The sequence below is a fragment of the Pieris napi genome, chromosome 1, assembly GCF_905475465.1.
Source record: "Pieris napi chromosome 1, ilPieNapi1.2, whole genome shotgun sequence".
NCBI lineage: Eukaryota > Metazoa > Arthropoda > Insecta > Lepidoptera > Pieridae > Pieris > Pieris napi.
In genome coordinates, this window is record NC_062234.1 from 12,527,397 (window position 1) to 12,553,450 (window position 26,054).

Genomic DNA, 26,054 nt, shown 5'->3' on the forward strand with positions numbered 1-26,054 from the left:
CTTGATAGTTGATTTGACGTTGATATTACTTTTTTCAAGGAAGACGTTTGATATTTGAGGATGACAGATGTCAATAAATGCATGTTTCTGATCATTATATCTGTGATTCTGATTAAAGGTTTATAAAAATAGTGTAAAGAAAAGTGTAAAATATTAACCAATTCATAGAGAGCAAGATATTGCATTTCTTTTCTAAATACTTATTCTGTTTTCAGAGTTTTAGGTTGTTCACAGATAATTATTTACAAGCTCTATGTAGACTGTAGCCCGTAGCGGATTTATATAATGTTTTTCAATATTTCTAGCCCTTGAGTTTGATAAAATCATAATGCTAATAATAATTATAATTCTTGAAAAAAATTGCATTGTTTTAATATTAAAGTTTTAATAATTGTATTATCAGACTTTTAAGAAAATATTTCATACAAATAGCTAGTAGTATTTTTTGTACAATAATTTACGATTGAGTTTTATATTTAATGGAACTCAAGTTTGTCATTTAGTTTAAGTACATAATTATAATATATATAACGTTTCATTGACTAATCAAATTTATTGTTTACTTTAACTTTAATTTTGGTAGCAGGTAGTGCGACTTAAATGTTATAATATATGAAATATAATATATGTACCTATATGTATATGTAAACTATATGTAATGTATGTAAACTATATATATAATATATGTATATATATTATATATATAGTTGTAGTTTAGACTTTAGAGTTTATTAAAGAAATCCACATTTATCATATTGTTTTAATATAATACAACTTGATTATCACTTTTATTAAAAAGTTACAACTAAGTACAAAACGTCACTCCTTCATAATTTAGTACTAAACCTAAACTATTTACAAAATAAATCAGTCGCCGCGTGCGATTCGTTAAATTCGTCTTCTCAAATGTCTTCCTTTCTTTGTTTTACTGTATCCTGAACTGATGGAGACTTGGCCGGCCTTTTGGTCTAAACTTAATCCCGATATATCTACAAATAATGGCACGTTTTCTGATCCCTCTGCGGCTAATTCTGTATCTTTTTTGAAGTTTTCTGGTGTTCCTTCTCCTTCGATGGCAAGCTGCTCAATGTCTTTGCTGAGAGAATTGTTTTCCGCCGCTTCAACAAAAGCGTTGGATAAATCTCCGCTTAATTTATTAACGGTGCCTGAAGAAATATCGTACATGAATATTTCTTTATCTTCTTGTGGGTTTTCGCTCCTGTAAAATTAATAGGAATGAACAAATGAACATATTTTGTGTAAACAAAACAATATACAAATAACCTGTCTTTATGCGTTACATTAAATATGTATTGATTTTTAGACAATAATAATATACGTTTTTACATCACTACGTGTAAAAATGTTGTAATACAAACAACGTGCAAAGGGATGAGAAAAAGGGTATACAACAACAATTTTAATTTACTAATGCAACATTACGAAGACATATTTTAAAGCAGGCGTTATTAAATCTGGACCAAATAAATAATACTTACTCGGTTACTAGGAGAACAACCGATTGCTGATCCGTATCAGTTTTCTTTTCAACGTCAAACCATTTCTGAAAGTTATCTTTTGTAGGTTTCTTCAACAGATTGTGAAGACTATCTCCAGCCACAAACTTTAAACCCCTCAGACTGTCTCCTGCAGCACGTTCTGATCTACGATGGTCGTTACTTATTGCCTCTGTTTGAACTGGCGCGAGAACTACAACTGAAGTCACCTTTCTTCCTTTTACAATATCTGGTAGAGGAAATTGATTGCCATTTACTTTTAGTGGTAAGTATTTATTATATTTCTTATCATTTAATGCAACTGGATCTACTTGGGTTGCATCTTCTTTGACGTAATCTTTAGCAACCTTTTGACCTTCCGCAGTATCAGGATTGAAGTGGACCACTTTCATTTCAACATTCTGAGAAGGCGGGGCGACCACACTTTCAACGTTTTCTGATGCTGATATATCTTGATCATCGTCATCAACAGAATCATCGATTCTTGATTCAATTCGATCTCCGTTTGGTGCCACTACAATTGGCCTGTTTTCGCTTGCGGCTATTTGCTGCCCTCCTCCTGCGCTAAAGAAATTTGCAAGTTGATCTGGCGGTAAGGACTCTAAAGGTGTTTCGCCAACTTTATCGTAGTCAAGGACACTGATATCAGCATTATCCAAAATGCCCGAAGATAGCAGTTGTTGACGTAGATCGTCAGGAACTTCATCTGGAAGTTCTATAGTGGGTTTTTTCTTCTCTTTTTTAGGTTCAGGTGTTGGACTATTAGTTGAGGAAACGTACCTCTGTGTAGTTGGTTTAATTTCTACTGTTCTCGCACTTGTTTGATAATATTGTGGTGCGGCGGTACTTGTTACGTAATTTGCCTGGGGACGAGATCTTTCATCGACGTATTGTGGTGATGGCGAACTATTTTGCTGTTGAGAATACTGATTTCTTTGTTGCTGTTGCAAGTTTTGTTGTTGTACTATGAGTTGATTTTGAAGACGTTGGATCTCTTCTTGTTGTTTACGTACGTTAAAAGCCAATTGTTGTCTCACTTGTTCCTGTTCAGAATTTAAATATTGCTGATTTTGTACTTGTTCTTGTTGCTGGTGTTGTTGTTGTTGGTGTTGCTGTTGCTGTTGGTGTTGGTGACGTTGTTGTTGCTGTTGCTGCTCATGATTCTGCTGCTGCAATTGTTGTTGGCGTTGGTGCTGCTGTCTCAGCTCTTCTCTTTGTTCATGTTGTTGACGAAGTTCCTGTTGATCATGATTCTGCTGCTGCAGTTGTTGTTGGCGTTGGTGCTGCTGTCTCAGCTCGTCTCTTTGTTCATGTTGTTGACGAAGTTCCTGTTGATCATGCTGACGTTGATATTGTTGTTGTTGGTCTTGTTGTTGTGAATTTGTTACGTATTGTTGTTGGTAATTTGGAGTGGGTTGTGGTTGGTTAAATCCACTGAATCCATTATTATAATTTGTTTGTCCTGTAGGTTCATTAACAGTTATGTGCTGTTCATATTTAGATATAGCTGGAACCAATTCACTGTCTCTTGGTATAAATTGAGCAACATTTGGTTCATGCGCAATTTGTTGGCCCTGGGATCCTTCCGAAGGTAAAACTTGTTGCGGTGTTGGCGAAGGCTGTGGATGGAAGCTAAATAGCGGAGGAGATGACGGTTGTGGTAAAAATTGAGCTTGAGGTAATGGTGAAGGCGAAGGAGAAATGGCATTTTGACTGGTAAAAACGTTTTGATTGTGCGTATTTTCAATTGAAGGGCCTTGTGCTGAAGGGCGTAGTGTCTGGGGTCCTTGATGAAAACTAAATTGTTGTTGAGGTTGACGTTGGAAAGGTCGGTTTGCTTCTAATTGAGGTGGAGATGGTTTCAAATTAAAGAAAGGTGATCTCGTAGGAGTTACCCCAAAGCCTTGTTTGTTTGAATCAAAATGTTGTTGCGGGCGTTGCTGTGGCAGCTGTTGATTATATGGAATAAGCTGCTGCGGACGATTTTGCTCGTTAAAAATAATGGGATTGGCGCTTGGTTTTGATCCAACATTAAATGACTGTTGTTTATTTGGGAGTATTGTTTGTTTTGACGAATCTATTTGATCTGTTGTAATTGTGTGATAGTTTTCTTGCAGATATTTGGCTTCATCAAAGTATGGTTGTTGTGATTGTGAATGGATATGAGGTCTTTGTCCAGAATGGAATGTTGTTCTTGAAGGGCTATGTTGTCTCGTAGGAAATGGAGGAGAGATTGTAGGTCTTGAATGAAATGCGGGTCTTGCAGGTGTCGGTAGTATTGGCCCGATTGGGCCAGGTATTGGCGGACCTGAGTTAAAATGGTTTACAGGTGGAGAATTTGAAAAAGCAGCGCGGTTAGGGGCAGATGAAAAGGAACCTTGGTTTGGTTGTCTAAATGGAACAACTGGTGGTCTTTGTCTTGGCAGTTGAGGTTCTTGACTCAAGAAAGGCTGTTGGAATTGAATACGACTTTGAGCATTATGACCTGCGTGATATGTTTGAGGACCTGCAATACCAGGCCTTTGTTGGTGTTCTTGATACTGAGCGTTTGGTGACACCGAACGTTCCAAAGAAATTTGAGTCGGTTGACTATTTGGTAAAGCAATTACTGGTCTCGGTGCGGTTTCTTCGTGTTTTTCAGAAGGGCTTTCTTCACGTCTGTTATAAGTATAATGACGAGCTTCATTGCCAAAAGTAACCTTGACATTGCTGTCTGTATGATATATTTCCGATTCCGGCTTAATAATAGCTCTGAGAGTGGTTGTTTGGGCTGGTGCATAGTATGGTTCAGGAGTTACTGTAACATAATGTTCGTGATGTTCATCTTCATCATTGGAAGGTGGCGTGATTGCGGGTATTGGCTTCTCATAAATAACTTTATCTTTAGCATGTGGATCTTTGCTATATTTGACGTAGAATACCTGGACTGGTTCTTTCTTTTTCTTCAGTAAAGGCTGGGGAGGTGGCGCAGGAAGAGATTCATTTGATTCTTTGATAATAATTTCTATAATCGGTTCCGGTGCTTCATAGTAGTGTTGACTTTCACTACTGTATAACGGTGCCGTAGGTAAGCTGCCGTATGGTGGTCCATAATCTTCACCGCTCTGATCATTCACGTTAAGAATTTTCGATTGAGCAATATCATTTCTATTAACGACTGATTCTTCTATGCGATCGTGTTTGGGATCATACAATGGATCTTTTTGAGAGTACTGCACTACCGGTTCCATTTGAACCGCATATGGTGGTAGCTTTCCTGCTCTTTGCGATGCATTGGACACTCTTCGAGTATTAGGGAGAGATCGAAAATGTGCTACTCTGGAATGCGGTAGAACTAGGGAGTATTGTAAGTTTTGTGGTGTACGAATGTTATCTAACTGCCTTTTCGGTTTCGTTTTCGCTGTCGAGTTTTTTGCGTCTGCCAGGGTGAATACAGCCAAGGCTGCAACCTGAAATTAGAGAAACGATATTTATAGCTAAGAGTTACGTAAAGTTAGGTCAATATTTAACAGCATTTATAAGTGACGTGACCAGTGGCGTAAGTGAAGGTGAAAGTGTTGTGAAAAGCAAAGGTGATATTTACGCATATGCCTCGGCAATTATCGTAAAATGTTAACGTTAAACCATGTTATTGTACGTAATTTATATTCAAATTTTAAAGTATACTTCACTTTTGTGATGTGATTAAATATTATGGACCCATAGTAAATTTCGACGAGTCCGTTGGAATTCCAATAAAAGTAAACTTAATCCTCTTGAACCCGGTTTTAATAATGCAGGGTAGAACGTGGGTGATACTGAAGGGATACAGAGCCATATTTTGTACACAGAATCAAAATAGGTAAACATTAGTAATAAAAGGGTTTTATATTATATCTTATACGCTTTCATTAGTAAAACAAAATATAAGTTATACATAATTGGAAATTTGTGATTATTAAACGAATTTAATTCCTAAGCATTTTGGTGGGTAATTTTAATATAAAAATTGTGAAATACACCAATAATTTTTAAGTGATTTCCTTTGAATGTTCTTTAAGTTTTCTCATATTTAACACATATAAGAACAAAAACTAGTGAGCAGTGTTGGCTCAGTGGCTTCAGCGTGCGACTCTCATCCCTGAAGTCGTAGGTTCGATCTCCGACTGTGCACGAATGGACTGTCTGTCTATGTGCGCAACATTCATTCGTTTAACATTCGCTCGAACGGTGAAGGAAAACATCGTGAGGAAACCGGCTTGTCTGAGACCCAAAAATTCGACGGCGTGTTTCGATAGGCACAGGAGGCTGATCTTCACTTGTATATTAGATAACAGATACAGATATCTGAGGCCCAGACCTAAAAAGGTTGTAGCGCCACTGATTAATTTTAAGAACAAAACTACACGCAGGTATTTTGTGTTGCAGTTTTTTCTCATAGTTTCTATCGCAATCTAATCTGCCCTGTAATTTAGGGCGGATACATTTTTTCATCTCTCAGTCGAGAATCAAATCCGATACCATGACACCTTCGTTGCTTGTATCACGGCGGTTGTCGAACACAAATATCTAAATTTCACCTCATTATTTAATCTGTGGTCCCACACTTTAGTTCACATCACAAAAACCTTGTTTGCATAACAAGAGAACAATTATATTTGTGATTTATTTATGATTGAATTGATGTAATTTTGATTACATACAAATGTCGTACAATTGAGAGTTTAGCTGCAGTATTTGTAACTACTATTTCGTTTTCGAACGTTGAGACTTTTAAGTAATGACAAAATAATTTATGTTTAGCCAAATAACAACGCACTCGGCCTCTGACACACGACGTCGATTTTTTAGGTCTTATAAGGCAAGCTGGTTTCCTCACTATGTTTTCCTTCACCGTTCGAGCGAATATAAAAGGCGCACATAAAAAGAAAGTCCAATGGGTGTACAGCCAACGGCGGATCCAGGGGGGGGGTCATGGGGGTCATGACCCCCCCCTGAGCAGGACTTAGGTGGACCACTAATTCAACAATGATTTTATATATAAATTTGTCGCCATACAGAAACATGTTGAAACGTCTAGCTAGACCTTACCTCAATCGGAATCGGAACGACTAAACTTCTACATATCATAACATAGTCTTATTTTAAATTGTGACATCAATATGTATCCTAATAGGAAAATTGGATACACTACCCTGTCAGCGAAGCGACAGCAGAAAGGTCTTTCTCTACGTTGCGCAGAATTAAATCGTGGCTAAGATCTTCAATGGTTGAAGATCGCCTAACCGGACTGGCATTTACCCGTTGACGTAAATGACGTAATAACGCGTTTCCGGAAAACACGTTAAAGAAAAATTGATTTAGTTATTAAAATATATGTATTTTGTTTGATGGAATCCCTTGTCGTGCCATCTTTTCACTTTTGCGAAGTTTAGCGTAATACCCCTCGACATACCTCTAGCTGTTATGACAAATCATTCACCACGGTTATGTCATATAAATAAGCTGCCTCATTCCGTACGTGATAGTCAGGCCGAGCTAAGCTCGCCAAAACAGCCCGAGCTGAGCTGTAAGGGCCCTAAAGGCCAACACCGAGATTCCACTTAAAAAAAAAATGTGATAGTGTTTCTCTGAATGTCTTCAAGAGAAGATGGTAATATGTACGTGTATATAGGTTGGTCCAACTAGTGACGTCAATAATTTTTTTTAGATTCCTCACACCTGGGGGTATACGAAAATACCCCATGTATGTTCCGCGATTTTTTGTCGTTTTCGAGTTATACATTTTTTTGTGTTTTTTCAATATTTTCTGCCAGCGAGGTTTCAAAAATTCATATTAGTTAATTCGTAGGTATTTTGCAGTTTTTTTCAGTTAAATGATTCCTATGGATTCCTATTCCTGGCTAACTATGGAAACTTCTTTTTGTATTTTTAAATTGAAGTCGAATGTTTGGGCAAATCCAGCTAAAAACTAAACTTCTAACTTTAAAACCTTTTTTGAGTAGCTTTAACTAATTTTAAGAAGCTGGGATTTTTTCTGGAATTATTTAACAGAAAAAACTGCAAAATACCTACGAATTAACTAATATGAATTTTTGAAACCTCGCTGGCAGAAAACAATTCAAAAAACACAAAAAAAAATTATAACTCGAAAACTACAAAAAATCGCGGAACATACATGGGGTATTTTCGTATGCCCCCTGGGGGCATGTGAGGAATCTAAAAAAAAATATTGACGTCACTAGTTGGACCAACCTGTATGTACACAATATTATGTGTTAAGTTTTTCAAGTGTACAATAAAGAATAAATATTTTTAAGTGCAATACTTACGTACATTAATAAAATACCTACTTTTTACTTGTATCTATTGTTATCAAAATTAAATTATAAGTTCTTTACTTGACCACGACTATGTGACCCCCCCCTGGCACCAAAGCTGGATCCGCCCTTGTGTACAGCCGGGGTTCGAACCTACGATCCGAGGGACGAGAGTTGCACGCTGAAGCCACTAGGCTAACACTGCTCTCTAAGGTGCCTTTCTAGCGTTTGAGAATATTGAGACCATAAGTTGTGACAAGAATTATAAATAACTTAACTGTTCATATTAATTATATGACATTTGCATACCTATTTTTATATATATATGTAGGCTATATGTGCGGTTTTTTAATAATCAATGAATGTACCACTTTCTTTGCAAATAATCAATTTATTATTTATTATTGAGAAGAAGTTATCCCTAAGATACTAAATTCATACAATCTTGTTAATACGACGGTTTACGGCAAAACATCAAAGACCACTGTAACCGCACTTCCGCGGTTCACACCCATTGTTCACTCGGTTACAGTTATTAACTTCAATTATAAACATTCACTTTTATCTTAGCTTAACATTTCTTACTCAATCCAAATACAGTATAAACATTGCTATTTCCGTTATGACCATTCGATTTTAGTCTTCCTAAAAATAATTTATATAAATGATAAGATGAACCGGTGAACTTCGTATCACCAACATAAATATATGTTGTAGATACGAAGTGTATGTATGTAGTCCAAAGATATTATAGGATCTCATTCTACAGCTATGAAACGCATTTTTGAATGCATCTGTAAATGTATGACAACCAATTGTACATTTTGTATTTCTAAAATTTATTATTTGTTTCCCACCGTTTGAACCTTCCCTGAACATCAAATATTTAATAAGCCAAATCGGCCCAGCCTTTCTCGAGTTTTAGGGTAACAAACGAACAGCAATTAATTTTTATATATATGATATTAACAATATGTATGGAAAGTCATAACATTTATTTACCAATAAAACTGTGTCTGTTACTGTGTCTCGGCTCATACTAACAGCAATAATGCTTTATTCTTATAATAATATACTTCGCTTAGATCGTAATTATCAATAGGAAAAACGTGGATATTGTTATCTTTTTAATATGTTTTATTTATTTTATTATTACTTTGTAGTTTAATAAAATTTTAAATAATGTATACTTGATTGTATATAATATGAAATATATTATAACAATAACTACAAGTCTGAAATAAAGGGTTATTATTATTATTATACATAACAACAACAGTCTACGTTATTAGGTAGGTATATAGAAATAGTATTAATTTCTTAAAAATGTTTAAAATTTTTATGTTGAGAAATAATATTACTTAACTGAAATTAATTATTAAAGAACGCATAACCTTGTATTATTACACTTGTAGTAACTTTCAAAAATCTTGTGACATACTTCAAATAATAACTTGATATGCTAATGACAATAATACCGATACACCGTATCATTGTTACGATTGGTTCAGATTACAAAATATTTACTACAAAATCTTTCAATGTAAGACGAAATTACATCCGCTTCATGTAAAAATATACCAAAAAGATTGAAAGGTGAAAAAAGTAAAGCAAAAAAAGTTTTTAGTTACCTAAAGTTGACACGAGCTTCGATCTGTCTACATACTTAATTTATATTTTAACCGTAAACCAAATAGCCGCTGAATATTTCGTTCTCATTGTCACCTCACTTTTATAAATTAATGAAATTTATAGGACGACGTTTGAGGTAGGTTGATTGTAGTAATATAATATAGTGTTTGCCAAAGAATACCACGACCTATGGACTTCTCTCTCTTCCAGCTATTCTCTATCCTGTCTATATTCAAATAGACCCTAGACCTAGAATTATTATTTTATAACCAATGGTTAGTTCTTCCTATTCTCGTGACATTGAATGCCGTTTTACTACCTTAATGATACATATGATCCCACTCAAAGGGTATGAATTTAGAAGAAAGTTATGTATAAATCTTATGGAACATTAAATCTCCGAGGTTTTGAACTCGGTAAGAAAACTGATTTAAATAGACGAATTAATTATATAATAACTTGGTAATTATGTATTCACATCGTAACTATACAGTTAACTGAAAGTACTTAAGCGATTTAAAAGGTAATAATAAAAGTATCATTGCAAGTGGAGCCAGGAATTAATTAACTGGCGCCCAAGGTACAGTAAAAGAAGAAGACAATTTAGAAGGTGGATAGACCAGATTAAGAAAACAGGAGGCAGGCAAAAAGTGGCACAGTGCAGACAGGAGTGGCGGGATTTGGAGGAGACCTTTACACAAAAAAAAAAATTGGTTGTTTGTAAAGTAGGTTTACGATCGAGATGTTTACGTGATAACGTCTTATTGGTGATATTAGTTTTTGGGAAGTAAGGAATTAATGAAGATAACAATTTTTTCAAATTTTAAATTACATCTATCGTTTTATTCACACTTTTGATGATAAATTTCGGGTGTAAAATAACAAGTTTACTTATTCGACTATGATATACATTTTTCTTCATACATTCACGGAATGACTGGCAGCGCTCGAGATGAGACGGGAGATCGGTCCGTCTCTCTCTCGTTATACCTGCGATCGCGCTCGTGAGGTTTTGGTGTGACACAAGTTTCTGAACATGTCACCCGACTAAAGGTCAAAGCACACATATCAACTCGGAAAGGGATCGCCATCGTATCACCTCGAGCCGTTCAGTATTGTTTGTATGAAACTCCCTACTGCAACGCACACTAATCGGAATCGTAACGTAATCGCCTCCCCTCGGTACAGGCTTCGAACCGCGATGCGGTGCGTGGTCAACTTGCAGTTCCCGCGCTTACGGCTCGTCGTCCCCGCGCTTACGGCTCGTCGTCCCCGCGCTTACGTCTCTTCGTCCACCCTTGCCCCTGTCCAGTCCCACGACACTCCTTGCTTTATTTATATTGTGTACCCAATATCTTTTTCTAAGATTTTTGCTATTTTCTTTTTTCTCTTCATCAAGTGCTAGCAATCTCTCGTTTTGTAAACCGGGACATAACCGTGCGCTACATTTAACTGATCTGGTGCCAACCAGATCAAACAGTGGTCGGCGAGTCGTAAGCGCGGTGTTGCCTAGCCGTAGCCGAGTTGACGTAAAGGAGCTGCTGATACGCTTTGGCTACGTGCATACGTTAGGTTGACGCCTGGTTGACAACGGGGCGAAAGGCGATACGGAGACGATCCCTTTCCGAGTTGATATGTGTGCTATGACCTTAAAACGATTTTAAAGACGTTATCACGTCAAAATAAGCACACACATATCTAAAAAGAACGAGACGATATAAATATGAATGTGTCTAAGTGTAATAAGTATCTGAAATAGAAGGCTTTTATTATTATTATTACAATGAAAGTATCATTGTGTCATTATTAAGTTACCTATTTAACCACTTAGAAGTAATAAAGCTGTCATTTAAGAATGTTTATAGTCGTTTAGTAAGGCTTTGAGTTGTGTGTCTTGTGAGAAAGTTAGCGCATGGATTTTTAGCAGGAAAATATATTCTATACACGAACAGCCTGAACGCATGTGACCTAAATAAAAGTTAATTAAATATGTATTGGTAAAACGTAAAAGTAAAAGCTCAAACTAAAGACCTTTAATAGAGAGAGGTGCTTTTTTTTAAAACGTTTTCTAGATATTTCCCCGACTATGTAGTCATCGGAGGTATTAAATATCTTACGTAAATGGTATTTGTAACCCGGATGATTAAACACTACCTATTTCTTTTACCAACTTTTTGTATGACCTTTAGGCAAATCCCAAAAAGATGCCTCTTAACCTAATGTTGAACATTATTTCCTTTAAATTCGTCTCTGTTACTGACAGGTGCTTAGAAGAGTTTATTTTCTATTAAATAATATTACTAGTGTAATTGAAGTATCTTTTTCAATATTTAATCTTAGGCTAACAATACTATGATGATTTGCCTTAAGATTTTACCTGAGGCTTTTAAATTCCTCTCTCTTTGATTTTATATAAAGTTGTGTTTTGTTTTTCCTATGTCGTTCAAAGAGGATATAATAAATGCGTCGTCACGAAGGATACACTTTCTAACGAGTAAGATGAGTCACATTCTTGGTAAAATACTGTTGATTTCACATAAAAATTCAATTGTAGCGTTAAGTTTGCGCTGTTTGCACATCAATGTGTCTCGAAATATTTTTTTTCTTCTTCCCAAGATTGGTACGCGAAGCCATTGAAATCAAAAAACACCCCAATTTCAATAGAGAAGACGGCCTAAAATTGTCAAACACCTGGGATCCAATAATATCCAAATTAAAATCTCAAAAAGAAAAACAATCCGCGAAAATAGAGGACACCGTGAGCCATTTTTGCCAAAACCCTCCATCTTTTAGTCGATACCAACTCCGGGGAAATAAATACAGATAATGCAACTTTCTCTGCAGCTGTGATACTTTTTGACATTCATCATCTTTTGTCTTCAGTCACCGTGACCACGCACGCTGTAAAGCACGCGAAACGTCGGATAAATTTAAAATTATGTCAAATAGTTGTAAATTTATAATAATAAACATAACTTTAATCCGGTAAAAGCGTTTTTCTTTAAATATTTTTTTCCTTAATTATCGCTTTATATATTTATTTTAACTAAAAGTACAGAAAACACAAAAAAACCGCTTAGGGGTTTAACCTTGGTGCCTGAATTGCTACACAGTACAAATTTTAAGTTTCTTATAAAGAGTTAAAAAATATACAATTAACACAAAAAACTAAACAAAAACAATTTTACATCTGTCAAGTAAAGTTGTCAGTTCCGCGATACACCAGTCGTGTTACACTTTGTTATCAGTGACAGGGAGAGCTTTAACAAAACGTAAGCGTAACAAAGGTCCTTTGGCTTATAATTAACCTTAAAAATTCCGTCATTTCCGGTGAAATGTCTTTATTAAGCACGTTGTTTACAACCGACACTTTCAAGTTCAGAGACCAGTTGGGATAACAGGATTTCTCTCAAAATTCTTAATCTCAAATTACTTAATTTTTACAGCTAAGTTTAAGTGACCTACTGACAAGGTCATATTACGGAATGAAGTTGGAAGGGGAGGGCAACTTCCTACAAGAATAAATTTTGGGTAACTGTGAAATGTAATGCTCGAAGTGAAATTGGCAACTCATGTTCTAGTATTAAATTCTGCTATACGAAGTGACCCAAAGAGTCAAAATAAAAAAAATCTAAGACGAAACCTAATTTTTAATAATAACAATTAAAAATTCATAATGAGAAATATAAACAAATTTAAAAAGTTTGGTCCCTGTGGCAGTGTACCTTTAATGCTGGCAACATTTCCTTGCTAAGTTAAGAATATTGTAAATACTGTATATTTGTGTGTTGGAAATAGGACCTCAATAGGACCTCAAAACTTTCTTCCGATATTATTTACAAACCACGAGATTATGTCACGACTCATCAATGACATGGTCTCAATTTCGGTAAGCGTCGCCACGTCTGCAAACACGCCTATATGTAGGGTTGCTACATTCTAAATACAAAACGTTTATAAAAAATAGTTCAGCTTTAACTTAAGAAAGAATTCATATTCGCAATAAATTATGAAAAAACTACATTAAAAAAAATCCATCCTCGTGACAGTAACTTTTGTAATAGTATATTATGTTCACGTTATTTATTTTATCGCTTTTTTTATGGTAGGGCTTGGGCATGGGATGTTACTTGTATGGACAAGTTAACCCCGTCTTAGCTCCCTCGCACAAAAGCTGGCACGGCCGCAGAGCAGGCGGAAAATAATTATCGGCTCAAATATAAGTCTTTCCTATTATATAACTTCGTTCCCGTTCTTTTGTTCCCTTTTGAGAAGATACTTTTGGGCCGTGGGGTTCAAGTGCACAGGCGCCAATTAAAGATTTAAGTTGGCGCCTGGTAGATTAGTACCGGTGACCCCAGAGCCTAGTGCTTTCCAGTTTCCACGCTCAATGAATAAGTATCGCATTATAGTGAGGAAATGCTGCTAGTGTTAAAAGTACACAGGGACCAAACTTTTAAAATGTGTTTTTATTTTCTATTTATCAATTTTTAATACGTTTTATAGATTGCACATTTCACTTACTAACACTACAGCATCCTCTAGCATACCTAAACCGTTGTCAATCTTCAAAGTTATTTTATATAGAGCGAACACGAAACTGAAGTTTTCTTATTCCTTACTAGTTCTTAATTATAATCAAATCGTGAAATAAATCGCTTTTGAAATACAGATAATGCCACTAACAAGTGCGATATGGCAATTTTCCCAATGCTCTATTTACCTAAATTCTATATTTTTTTAGCTGTCAACCCTAAGTACACATTGCGACGCGTGCTTTCTACTGCATTCCGGCCGGACGAGTCCGATCGCGGTCCGTTTTGGAGCGAGAGTGAAAATGTACAAGCTTACGTATTTTCTGACTTATTTATATAGTATCCCACTAACATACAGACATTCCTTGAAGGGCAAATTTTTAAATAAATTTGTATATTTTATTTTTTTATTTGCAGCTTTTGTGCTTTTAATAATATTTATAAAACAGCATACGAATGTTTTATGAACACGCCAGTAAATGAACAGGCTTTGACATGCTGCGTGTTTTTTTGCTTCTCATCTTTCCTATTCTCTTTTTCTTCCGCCCTTAGGACCACTAAACATCGTGTACAAACTATCATCCAATAGCAATATTGACCTGAAGTTTTTGCATTCAATTTCAATATAAAGACCGAGCTTAGCTTAGCTTAATAATAGTGCTTTAATAATAATAGTGATGTTTAAATTCGTGTTCCCGAATAAAATATTGTAATGTAATGTAAAATATATAAAAGATTACTGTTTATGTATTAGAAAGGTTCTTCAGTAACCTGTAGTTTAATAGTCACTTAGAATTTTCCATAAGATGACACACTTCGATATAATCGCCAATTTTCATAATTGCGGAAATTGCTTTTGCATACGTATTTGGACCACTACTGATGGACGACCTACTTTCGATAATATTACGTGATGAATATAATAACATTGATATTTACTAGCGGTCTAGCCTTTTCTCTCTCTTTTCTTGTTTCTCACGCTGACTCCCATAAGAAAAATTAATTGGATTAACACACGGAAGTCATAAGTAAGTCCCACTTCTGAATTTTACCCTAAGCACAGCGCAGGCGACTTGACTAGAAAGTGATACGTATCGGTGTGAACAAAGTATTAAATACCTATTTGAGATTTATAGTTTTAGTCTGGTAAGGTAATTTTATCAGCTAATTCATTAATTCATTCGTATAGCTAATTTAGTCAGCTAAATCTTACTTAGGTACAATCTTTTCCAGTGAAGTGTACTATCTTCTTTGTTCTGTATTAAGAACCAAATAAACGTATAAAACTTACTAATCGTATAGCAGTCAGAAACTTGATGTAAGTATGACTGAACTTCATACATAAACATATTTTTACAAAAAATAATGTATAAATATTTCCCCGTTTGTGTTTCCGTAAGATTAAGTGTTGGTCGTATAATTGTACCCCTTACAAAATGAATCAACCACGACTACTCGGGAAATAGTGAACGACTTGAGAGATTTGTTATAATATTTGTGTTTTAATTCAATAAACTAAAAGTGTGCGGTATTTTCGATAGGGGATAATTAAAACTCCATAACAGGTTGCAACTGCATCGTAATGATATGTTTAATATATCTCTCATAATCTCATTATGCGCACAAAGTCATTGAATTAATGAACTTTCTACTTTTGTTAAGTGAATTTCACGTCAGCCACGAGATAATTTGATAATTTAAAACTATGAATATGATGAATGATATATCTATCTTAATTCAATAAAATTTCATTGGGATAGAAATTTATATAAATAAAAAAATATTGTGTTTTTATAATGAAATTTTGCTCGGTTAAACTGATTTAAATTCAAACTAAATATAGTATGTTTTTGTAATTATTATTGTTTTAATTTAATTTCAGGAAATAAATTCCAGAGGAAACAAAAATCTATACTCAGAAATGTTTCTGCTCTAATCGAGGGTAAACTAAAAAAAAACATGCAAACAAATAAGTTCATCAGTTCCTCCTCTCCTTCTTCGGGCTTTTTGGAGTCGTATAAAATCTGAAATTCCATTAAGCTCTCAACCTGTCAAAATATTCATTATCCGAATCACAATTATGCCTATCATATGGTATGGTGCACACGTAAGAATTACACAACCATAGCCAATAGACGACGAAAGTGAATATTCGAATAGTTAGCGCTTAATAAAAAAGTAAAAGTGCCATAGATATCCCACGGATGTCTCGTATTACAAATGCGTAAGGTACATAATGATAATAATTCGTCTTAATTTACAATTATGTGATGTCATGGCGAGAGCTACTTTCCCAGAAGGCTCGTGACGTCAAATTATGTAATTGTAATGATGAATGATTGTTATCTTAATTTAACATAATTTGTAGCAATTAATGTTAAGTGCTAAGTTAGATAGTAAGATTTATGGTTTATTCATAAAACTACTAAATTTTTTTTAAATTCTAGTCATTCTTTATTTTACGAATGAGCACGCAGTTCATGAGAATTAAGGTATATTCATAAGAATGTTAATAAAGTGTTTTAAATGAAAAAACTCAAAAAATAACCTAATAAATGATTTAAAGAAAGCAAATGCGTCCTGTAGCGTTTATGTTTTGTATTTCCCTTAAGGGGTTCTCAAAACGTAAAGCTTGTATAAAAATATTTCTATAAAAATGGGCATCTATGGAATATGTTGTGTATGGATGAGGGCATTCTGAGGTCACATACAGCGTCACGTTACTATAGTTATTAGTGAGATATTACATTCAATATATTATATATTCAATATATATTATATTATATACAATATATTAATATATTGCGTCATATATAAATATTGATTTTTAATCATTAACTTATCTGGGCGTGAATTTAAACCAGTTTTTATCACTTTCTCCTTCAATAAAAATGCTAATATTTAGTGATTAGCTTTCGACATTAAGTCAGAAATATATGTTTTTTGAATTATAATCTAATAGAAATGACATTATTGCACAATTTTAATCATTACAAATGATAGCGAATAATTTTTAATTAATTAAAATGTTACTAGTTTTCAAAATTGTATATACGTACCTATTTAATTATGCAGCCTGAAATGAAAGTCTATATTTTCTGAAAAGTTAATATACTGTTACGTTATTTAATCGTTTAATATTAAGAAAATATAATACTTGCACTAAATTAAATTCGCACTCAAGACGGTGAAGTTTCGCTAAAAATAGAAAACTGTGTAGACGGGAAGAGATTTTTTTACAAGTTCATACATACATACATCAGTCTACTGATTGGTAAAGTGAAAAAATGGTAAGTCAGAAGCTTTTACCTAAAATGGGAGATGAGAAGCTTCTCGTAAAGGTGTTAATGACTAATAAACTACTAATAACAAGCCGTACATTGAACCCTTTGTAACAAACTTGCCGGCCTTGACTTTGTCCACTAACTAGAGCGAGTCGATGGCACGTAATCACAATTTAACGGTACTGCTAACCCACTGCCTCTAAAACTTGTCAACTCTATTTTACTGTTCACCTAATTCCGATTATAGATACTACGAGGACACATTTTTTAAAAAGGGGCTGTACTATTTAAAAAAGGATTTGATACTTCATAGCTCCTTTAAAGTTTTTAACATCTAGTCTCTCTCTCTCTTCAGTGAGTAGGTAATGTCTGAGCGTCGGAGTCAGCACGGAAGCATCTGGAGAGGACTTTTTTTTATGTAATAGGAGGCAAACGGGCACCTGCTGTTAAGTGATACCGCCGCCCATCACATTGCCAGAAGGCTCGCAAGTGCGTTGCTGGCCTTTAAGAATTGGTACACTCTTTTATTGAAGAACTCTAAGTCGAATTGGTTCGGAAATACTTCAGTGGGCAGCTGGTTTTCCACATGGTTGTGCGCGGCAAAAACTGCATTAAAAAAGGCTCAGTTGTGGAACGACGGACGTCGAGATAATACGGATATATAAGGGATCCAGCCGCACGGAAAGTGACTGGCGTTAACGATTCGGTTTGCTCTTCGTTGAATACGGTCAAGCGGAAGGTGCTGGTACTCCCGCCCAGAGGTGTACTCCACGAGGAGTCGAATTCGCGCTTTATAGAGTTATAAATTTAATATGATATTTTTTTTAATTCAAAGTCGCCTTATTACGTGTCATGATGTATTTTATTAAGTAATGTTTGAAAGGAAAAAATAAATGCATCTAATTCGACAGTCCACTTGAATATATTAAGAGAATTAATTTTAATGTCCATTCGTTGAGAGTAGCGTTATCTATTAAGAATAAATTAATGATTGAATTTCTAATTCAGTTCCTTGAAAATCGTTCCACATAAAAGTATCACAAAAACCATTAAGGATTTCTATCACGCACCTGTGTTGCTACTTCCGGCAACAGGTAGTTTGATAAACTTTTTATAACACTTAAAATTCGTTTGTAAGAAGTTTTTAAAATTACCATAATGACAATTTAAATTCCGTTATTATACTACTAAGGATTTAAAATATAATATATCTACACACATATCTATTATAATGTGAAGTATTTAATGATTTAACAACAATGCAATACCATATTGGTAGCTTATCTTCTACGTTCTCATCAATTACAGAGAATAAATTGGGAGTTGTTCTAGTACCTACTATAGAGGCTGACGAAAACGAATGTAAATAATGTAATAAATGTTTACTTTTATATTTGTATTACTCGAGTAAAGAAATGAAGACAATAAAATTATCCTTCGATATTACAGTCAATGATAGTAATGCACTTCAGAAAGTTGACATCTCAAAGTTAGATTTACGTTCTATATTTAAAATTAATTATTAATCATAAATATAACATAAGGGCACCACAAATAAACGTTGGTATTCTATACACATTTCCTTGTCTTTTGTCTAAAGTCCACTTTATCAAGTGCTGTGGCTGCAAGTAAGTAGTAGATATGGGTAAGAAGAAACTAATCGTGGCTATTAAGCTATTAGGATGGAGTTTTCATACACCCCATTCTTATACACTGAGTGCATAGTGAATGCAAGTATTTCAATGTTTCGACAAAGCCTGATGTAACAATAATTGAGTGTAATTTCAGCTCGATTTTAGAGATGAGGTAATGTAAATTGATGTTGCATGTTCTTATTATGACATATTAAGTTGATTCTTAGATTACATCTATTGCGAATACTAAGTATTTTTAAGGCAATTAGTTTTTCTGATCAAATAAGTTTTATCAAATTTCTTAATATTACATATATACTTCAAACAGTTTCAAAACAAGAGAAAACATCGCGATTATAAGCGTGGTCGTCCAGTGGCCTAATAATAAAATATCAGCGATTAATTTTTACAACACATTCTTTACTTTGGCAACATTCTATTTCGAGGTCATTGAACTCAGTGAAGCATAGAATTAAGCTGTCAACTGTCAAAATAATAAATAGAACCGAAAGCTCTCTTTGAACATCTATTTGAAATGATCTTATCGGCACGTCCAATGTTTTACTGACATTTGATAGCTAGTTAAAATTATTTAAGAAGACCTGTTAGCCAGGGTATTGGGGAGAGATTTTATTTGAAGGCTTTATTTACATTTGTTATAGGTATAATTACAATTATTGTCGTTTCACCACGTACTAACGTAAGAAGGAGTCCTTCATTTAAAAGTTATTTCACTACTTTAAAATATTCATTAAGTTGTACAAGCGTCTTGCCAATAGGTTACGTAAAGTTATTAATCACATATTGAATTAAAAAACATTGAGTTTTAGGTGAGCTGTGGACCATTAAACCATCCCAGTAAGGACAAATCTTTAGCGTTCTCTGCTTTATAAACTATAGGGTTCCCGATTTCCCAGTGTTATAATCCAGTTTTAACACATTGGAATCTGTAAATATTGGCCCTTGGCAACCCTCCATCGCTATAGCGTCGCATGCGAAGTGGAACACGGTCATATACAAGTTCCGTTCGCAAATTCTCCGCTGAGCGCTGACACACTTCCTCAAACACGTTGACGCAACGTAGAAAGGACGCCTTTATATTGGGTAACTAGTTTTTGTCATAATTTTTGCAAGTTTATGCAATTCAACTTTCGACCTCTCGTGCAAATTGCATGTGTAAATTTTTTGAAAGGATTTTTTATTTTCTGACAGGTTTTCAGCGACATATCTGTCAAGTGATATAATACGTTTTAACCCTCTATCTTGTCGTTATATTGCAATTATAGTTTATATAAATTTACCAAAAACTTTAAGAGATCTTTGTACTAGAGTTTTTAAAAATCGACTTAATGTACTACTTTTGGTCTTTGGAAATGATTATTTGTGTGAAACATTATAGTTAATATTTATTTGATACCGCAATAATATATTTTAATAATGTAATATTTTATCACTACAAATAATATTAGAATTGACTATAATGTATACGTATCTTATATATTTCCTTTAAAACAAATTTGCACGCCATTATGTGTGGTCAAATTTTTTACCATATTCTTGCAAATAAATTAATATTATTATTATTATTACAGCGTTAACACTTGACATAACCAAATAGTACTTTAGTTAAAATACATATAATTAGAATGATTATTTTTTGGGAAGAAAGTTATTTTACTAGATATAATCCGCTTCCTTGGATTTGTTAAGTTATTGTATACTAGAGTGTCACTACCGTTATTGTTCCGAACATAATTTTTTAATGAGCATTAAGATATTTAAAAATACAATAAGTACCTTAAAACTTATTGTATTTTTAAATAGGAGGATATTTATTATTTTTGTTTAGGAGGATAAGTCTGCCAATTTATTATAATCGCATCCGTTCAAGAGGCTGTCAGAAAGTTTATGAAAGGAAGCGGTGCGACCTTTCATATACATACTATAAAATCAGACATTTTGTTCTTATATTTTTAAATTTACCATACTAATAAATGTTAATACAAATGATTAATTCGTTCTTTTTTCTTAATTTACTTAATGTATTTAATATTCTTTTATTTTATAAATAATCTATCTTCGACCCGATGAAAATTAAAAAATTGCTTATCAAACACACCTTAGCATAAAGACATAAATTTAACAGAAGAAAGTGACGGATGTAACAATATCTATTGAATATTTATAGTCCATTAAATTCCAAAACCAATAACAAGTCGCAAACAAGCCCTAAGCTCTGGTCAACTTTCACTAGAAAGCCATCACGCGCCGATTAAGGATGAGAATAAAATAATATATTCAAAAATCGAACATACCCAAAATATAAGCCTCATGGTATCCAAAAAATACACTTTGGGGTGGAATAAAAAAAAACAGGCACGACACAGGCGCGATCGCGCGCGCTTTCTTTACAACTGCGTCTATGGTTGTGCGCATACAGCCTCCCCCCCAAAGAAAGTTCCATCCAACCTTCACATTCGGATTATGTAAAGCTAAAAACGTACTCTGTGAACAAGAGGGAAATAGGATAAGGTCGTCTAAATATTGTAAAAACAGATTAAAAATATTCACACAGCGTTACGAAAATTGTCTAATTAGCCGATAAGAAAATCTAATCTGACGTCGCTTTTCGCGTGAGAATTGATTCAATGAAATCTAATATGAAAATGTAGAAACGATCTTTCAAAATCTAGCCGTGGAGTTTCTAGATTGCCTAAGTACGTATAACGAAATACACTGATAGAGAATCTTATTTACAATTCACACTTACGTACCTGTATTTTTATCTTATGTTTTTATTTAGTTTTTATAATTAACTATATTATTTTTGGTTGTGTTATTATTTTTATTTAACCTAGCTTTAGGAATACTAATAATTAAATTAAATAAATAACTATTAAATAAGGAAAAAGGAATTTTTTGTAATCTCGGTGTTGTAAATGTGCAGTTTTAGCCTAATGGTGCTTTCAATCCTGATGCCCTTTTTTTATAGAACTTACCTGATGTTAAGTAATACCGCCTATGGACACTCGCACGTTGCCGGCCTATTAATAATTGGTACGCTCTTTTCTTGAAGGACCCTAGTACAATTGTCCAATCGGTTCGGAAACACTTCAGTGGGCAGCAGGTTCTACATAGTGGTTGTGTGTGGCAGATACTGACTTAAATAAAGCTCAGTTTTAGTACGGCATCGAGGAGATACGGATATTTCGTATTATGCTTTGACGTCCGATGATGAAACTTAGCTGCAGGTTTTATCCGAACAACTCCTCTGAACACTCTCCGTGGTAAATGTGAAGATGCAGGGTGACTCCACATCTCTTCGAACCGCTCTTCGTTAAATACGGTCAAGTGGAAGAAGAAGAAAAAAATTAAGTAGCTGGTACTGGGGAGCTCTCGCCCAGAGGTGAGAACAGTACTCCATGTGGGGCCGAATTTTTGCTTTATACAGTAGCAAGCGATGGCCCGGAGTGAATTACCGACCCGCCTTACTGAGCACACCAAGCTTTTTGGAGGCTAATTTAGCCTTTCCTTTCAAATGACCACGAAACTGAATTCGAAAACCCGAACGCTGGAATTTGGATACCCGACTCTGCATTAATACAATATACTTTTAAAGAGCGTATACGTGTCAAACACAGAAGGCATCTATTTGGCTAAGAAAATAATTAATAAAATTGAGTCTCTAAATTTCTTATATCCATTATACCACTCAACGTACTTAAGGAGATGCATTTTTGTGTCCTTATCTAGCTTTCAATGTTGTCCAATTATTGCCTTTGTAATGGGAAACAGGACTTCCAGGATCATTCAAAGATGGGATTTGCCACGCTTATGGATTTTATTTAATTTATTAATTATTTATTTATTAATTTATTTAATTAATTAATTTATTTTTATTTATAACAAAACAATAATATTAAAGATAAAGTACATAATATAAACAAAAATGTTTAAACATTTACGTAACCTAGTAACGAAAAATCAATAAAAGTGATTAAATAGAGAATACCCAATTCTGTGTTGTGTGATGGTGTAAAAGTCAGGGTATCTACGAGAGTGTGTGTAGTGTGTACACTATGGATATTTTGAATAAATATAACAAGCATGTCCCGCGATAGCTTAAACAAGTCGAGGCTTAAATAGTGATCGTTGAATGTAGTTACTGTTAACATAATATTAAATATTATTTGAAGTTAAGAAACGTTAAGTGGATTATAATTGTCTAAAGATACGTTATTGCAATACAATACGCTATAGTTTAAATCAAGGTAATTCCTTTCTTAATAATAAAACAGGCAAAATAATATTGCTAAGGTCCTTACGTTATAGTCTAGAATGATATCGGTTTTTAGTCAGAAGCTTTGTCGTCAACGGCAGATTTCCCGCCATTATACCTAGGGGGTTATAATTCCGGGCCATGAATAGGGTCTTGCTTCATCACAAAAATCGTTTCAAAATATTATATGGAAAGAAGTCAATCATATGTTGTTATATAAAATATATATACAATAGTCTATTTAGGTAAAGTTACACTAACTTTCACTGTGATACCTCTGATGTGAATGATAGATCCCCCCTTGTTTCTTGTTGGTTAAGACCAATTTAAGACTTTTAAGAAGCGTAACAACTACATTAGAAATTGCATGTAATAAACAAAAACAAATGACAAATAATTGCTAAAAAAAGAGTATTAATAATCATTTTTTTTAAATCTTATAGTACCTACCATCTTGGTAAAATAATATACTACGAAGAAAAGAAAAAAAATTATAATACTAGCTGACATATTTTATACTACGATAGTACATATAGAATATAATTTGTGAAACAACTCAAAGATTTTGAAAATTTGTATTCTTGTGATTAATATTTGGGTTACGCGTTTTTCTATATGGAGTCTCGGCTCGTTTTAAATATTTGTATTAAATTAAATGCTCGGAGATCGGAATGAAAGACGATAGGACTCCCACTTGCCACTATTGCATTATCCGTTATGAGTAATTGCATCCATGCTTTCATCATATAATATGGAGTATTGTGTAAGTTTTACCAATCTCAACTTACGCTGATGGACTGTACTAGAATTACGAATTTTGCCTTGGTAACTTATTAGCGTCTTTGTTATTTTTAATGAAACTGTTGTTAGGATTTTATTTAAAATTAAATTGTATGTGGAATAGACTATAAACTAAATAAATATATAAAACATTCTGTCAGTCTGTGTGTTAACGGTCTGTTTATAAATTATTTTTATGTATATATGTGTTTATGAAAACATGCTCCAACTATTTAAAGATGAATAAGAGAGTAACTTTCAAGCATTTGAGTAATGTACACGAACTCAGTACAAGTCAAATAAATTAGATTGAAAAGGTCAAAATGCTAAGACTAGATTTAATCATTTGTTTAAGCCCATTTTCAATAACTTGTGGGTTTATTTTACATTTTAAAACTCGTACTTAAAGTATTTTTATCCTAATTACCAAATAAAGCCTTGACATATGAATGAATCTATTACATTATTTACATCGACGTTACAAGTGCGTACCGTCAACCATTGCATCGGTCAGAATCTCGCTGATACGTAAATTTTAAATGAGTACTCGCATACACCCAAGTCCAAAGACAATATTATAGTTGCTTTTAAAGCGGCTTACTTTTAGAATAATCTGTGCAGTCAAAAGTTTTTTTCCGGTAAAGTATGAAGGTTTAAAGGATTGTTTTATTATAACATTGTAATCAAAGTGCGTATAATACGTGCAATGAATATTGGGGTCATTAATAATATTAATAATAATTTGTTTCTACAATCTGATTACAAACACATATAACATCCCAGTTACATTTAAATAAAATATAATAATAAAACATCTTAAATGAATTAATGACACGGTAAGTAAGCATATATTTAAAATACAATAATTGTTTACTTAAGTATTCCAATTAATGAAATAACTTTTAAATTGTCAAATATCATCCAGTCCCCGAGTGCACTTTTTGTACTGATTTTGCTAAGCGTTTGAATGTTCTTATGAGGAATTATTATTTTATATTTATTACAATTAAAGTGTATACAATACTAAAATATATAAAAGTTGTAAAAGTGTATATCGCTTTCTTACGTCGTGGATAGTATTTTACCTAAGATAAATAATAATTGAAATAATAAAAATGTGTTTATTCATTATAAACAATGAATATGTAATATTTGGGAACCCTTTTTAATTAAAAAATAATCAACAAAAACCCCGTGTCAGGTTTCCCAGCTCTTCCATAACACACTTAAAATTACCTTATTATCACGTATGTAGAGGCTGAATTTTTATTGGATTAAAATTTCAAGTAAGATATTGAGATTGGCCATAAGTGAAGTATCGATAAGCAGTCCAAGGTTTGATACCTTTCGGATTGCGAAGACTCGTCTGTGAGCGGTTAATGCGCTAAATCGTTAATGGTCTTTTCCGCCCGAAGCAACTTATCAAAGTAAAGATACTGACAAAAAGTGTCTAGACTAAGCACATTCATTTATAACCATCTTAGGATACATAATATTTAACCGACCTCAAAAAAATACCTGTATGTGTCTGATATTGGTAATAACTAATATTTAGGCTTCCAAACATACGTCAACATTTTCTTCGGGTACTCAAAAATTTCGATGATAAATCTAAATATATAATATTCTAACTTAAATACGACCAGTTTCATAAAAATCGACTCAGTAGTTTTAGATATCCACGCGTTTGTAGATATATATCATATAGGTACCTTTATTAATATCCGAGGTGGTAATACGTTTGCGCATCCCCTGACCCCAAAAGTTGCTGGGATATGTGGGACTCGACCTACACCAGAATCTCTGCTATTCATAGACTGGGTGAGCAATACCCACTAAAACCACCTGGAGTAGTTCGTACAAACCCGCGTTACAGTCGCTCTCGCATTCTACCGGGATCTTAACGGCATGTTACGCTCAAAACCTCCGGTGCAGTACGAGTTTTTTATTTAATCCGCATCTTCTAGCCCTTGGATTCGTCATAAAGCGCTTCCTCTTTCGTTCTGCCATCTTATTCTGTAGCATTACTTCCTAACTGAAGATCATTAGTGTCAGATATTTGAATTTTTCAAAATTACTTTGTTTCCATACATT

The 26,054-nt window shown here is 33.9% G+C and overlaps 1 protein-coding gene across 2 annotated transcripts; it reads right to left on the reverse strand.

Annotated features, from left to right (window-relative positions):
- Window positions 1-746: 746 nt before the first annotated feature.
- On the reverse strand, window positions 747-21,340 carry LOC125051752. 2 transcript variants are annotated; one of them, XM_047652305.1, is made up of 4 exons: window positions 21,217-21,340; window positions 2,846-4,966; window positions 1,500-2,755; window positions 747-1,219 (listed from the first exon to the last, which is right to left on the reverse strand). In XM_047652305.1, the coding sequence occupies exons 1-4, from the start codon at window positions 21,232-21,234 to the stop codon at window positions 889-891; spliced, it is 3,726 nt and encodes a 1,241-aa protein (XP_047508261.1). In that variant the 5' UTR covers window positions 21,235-21,340; the 3' UTR covers window positions 747-888. The 2 variants fall into 2 exon arrangements, with proteins under 2 accessions (XP_047508261.1, XP_047508252.1); XM_047652296.1 differs by having other exon boundaries at window positions 1,500-4,966.
- Window positions 21,341-26,054: the final 4,714 nt, after the last annotated feature.

What these genes read in the sequence shown, in the direction of transcription:
- LOC125051752 (XM_047652296.1), bottom strand. An exon ending in GTTGTTCTCCTAGTAACCGA is followed by an intron (nt 1,220 to 1,499) that starts GTAAGTATTATT and finishes TTAATTTTACAG; the next exon opens with GAGCGAAAACCCACAAGAAG.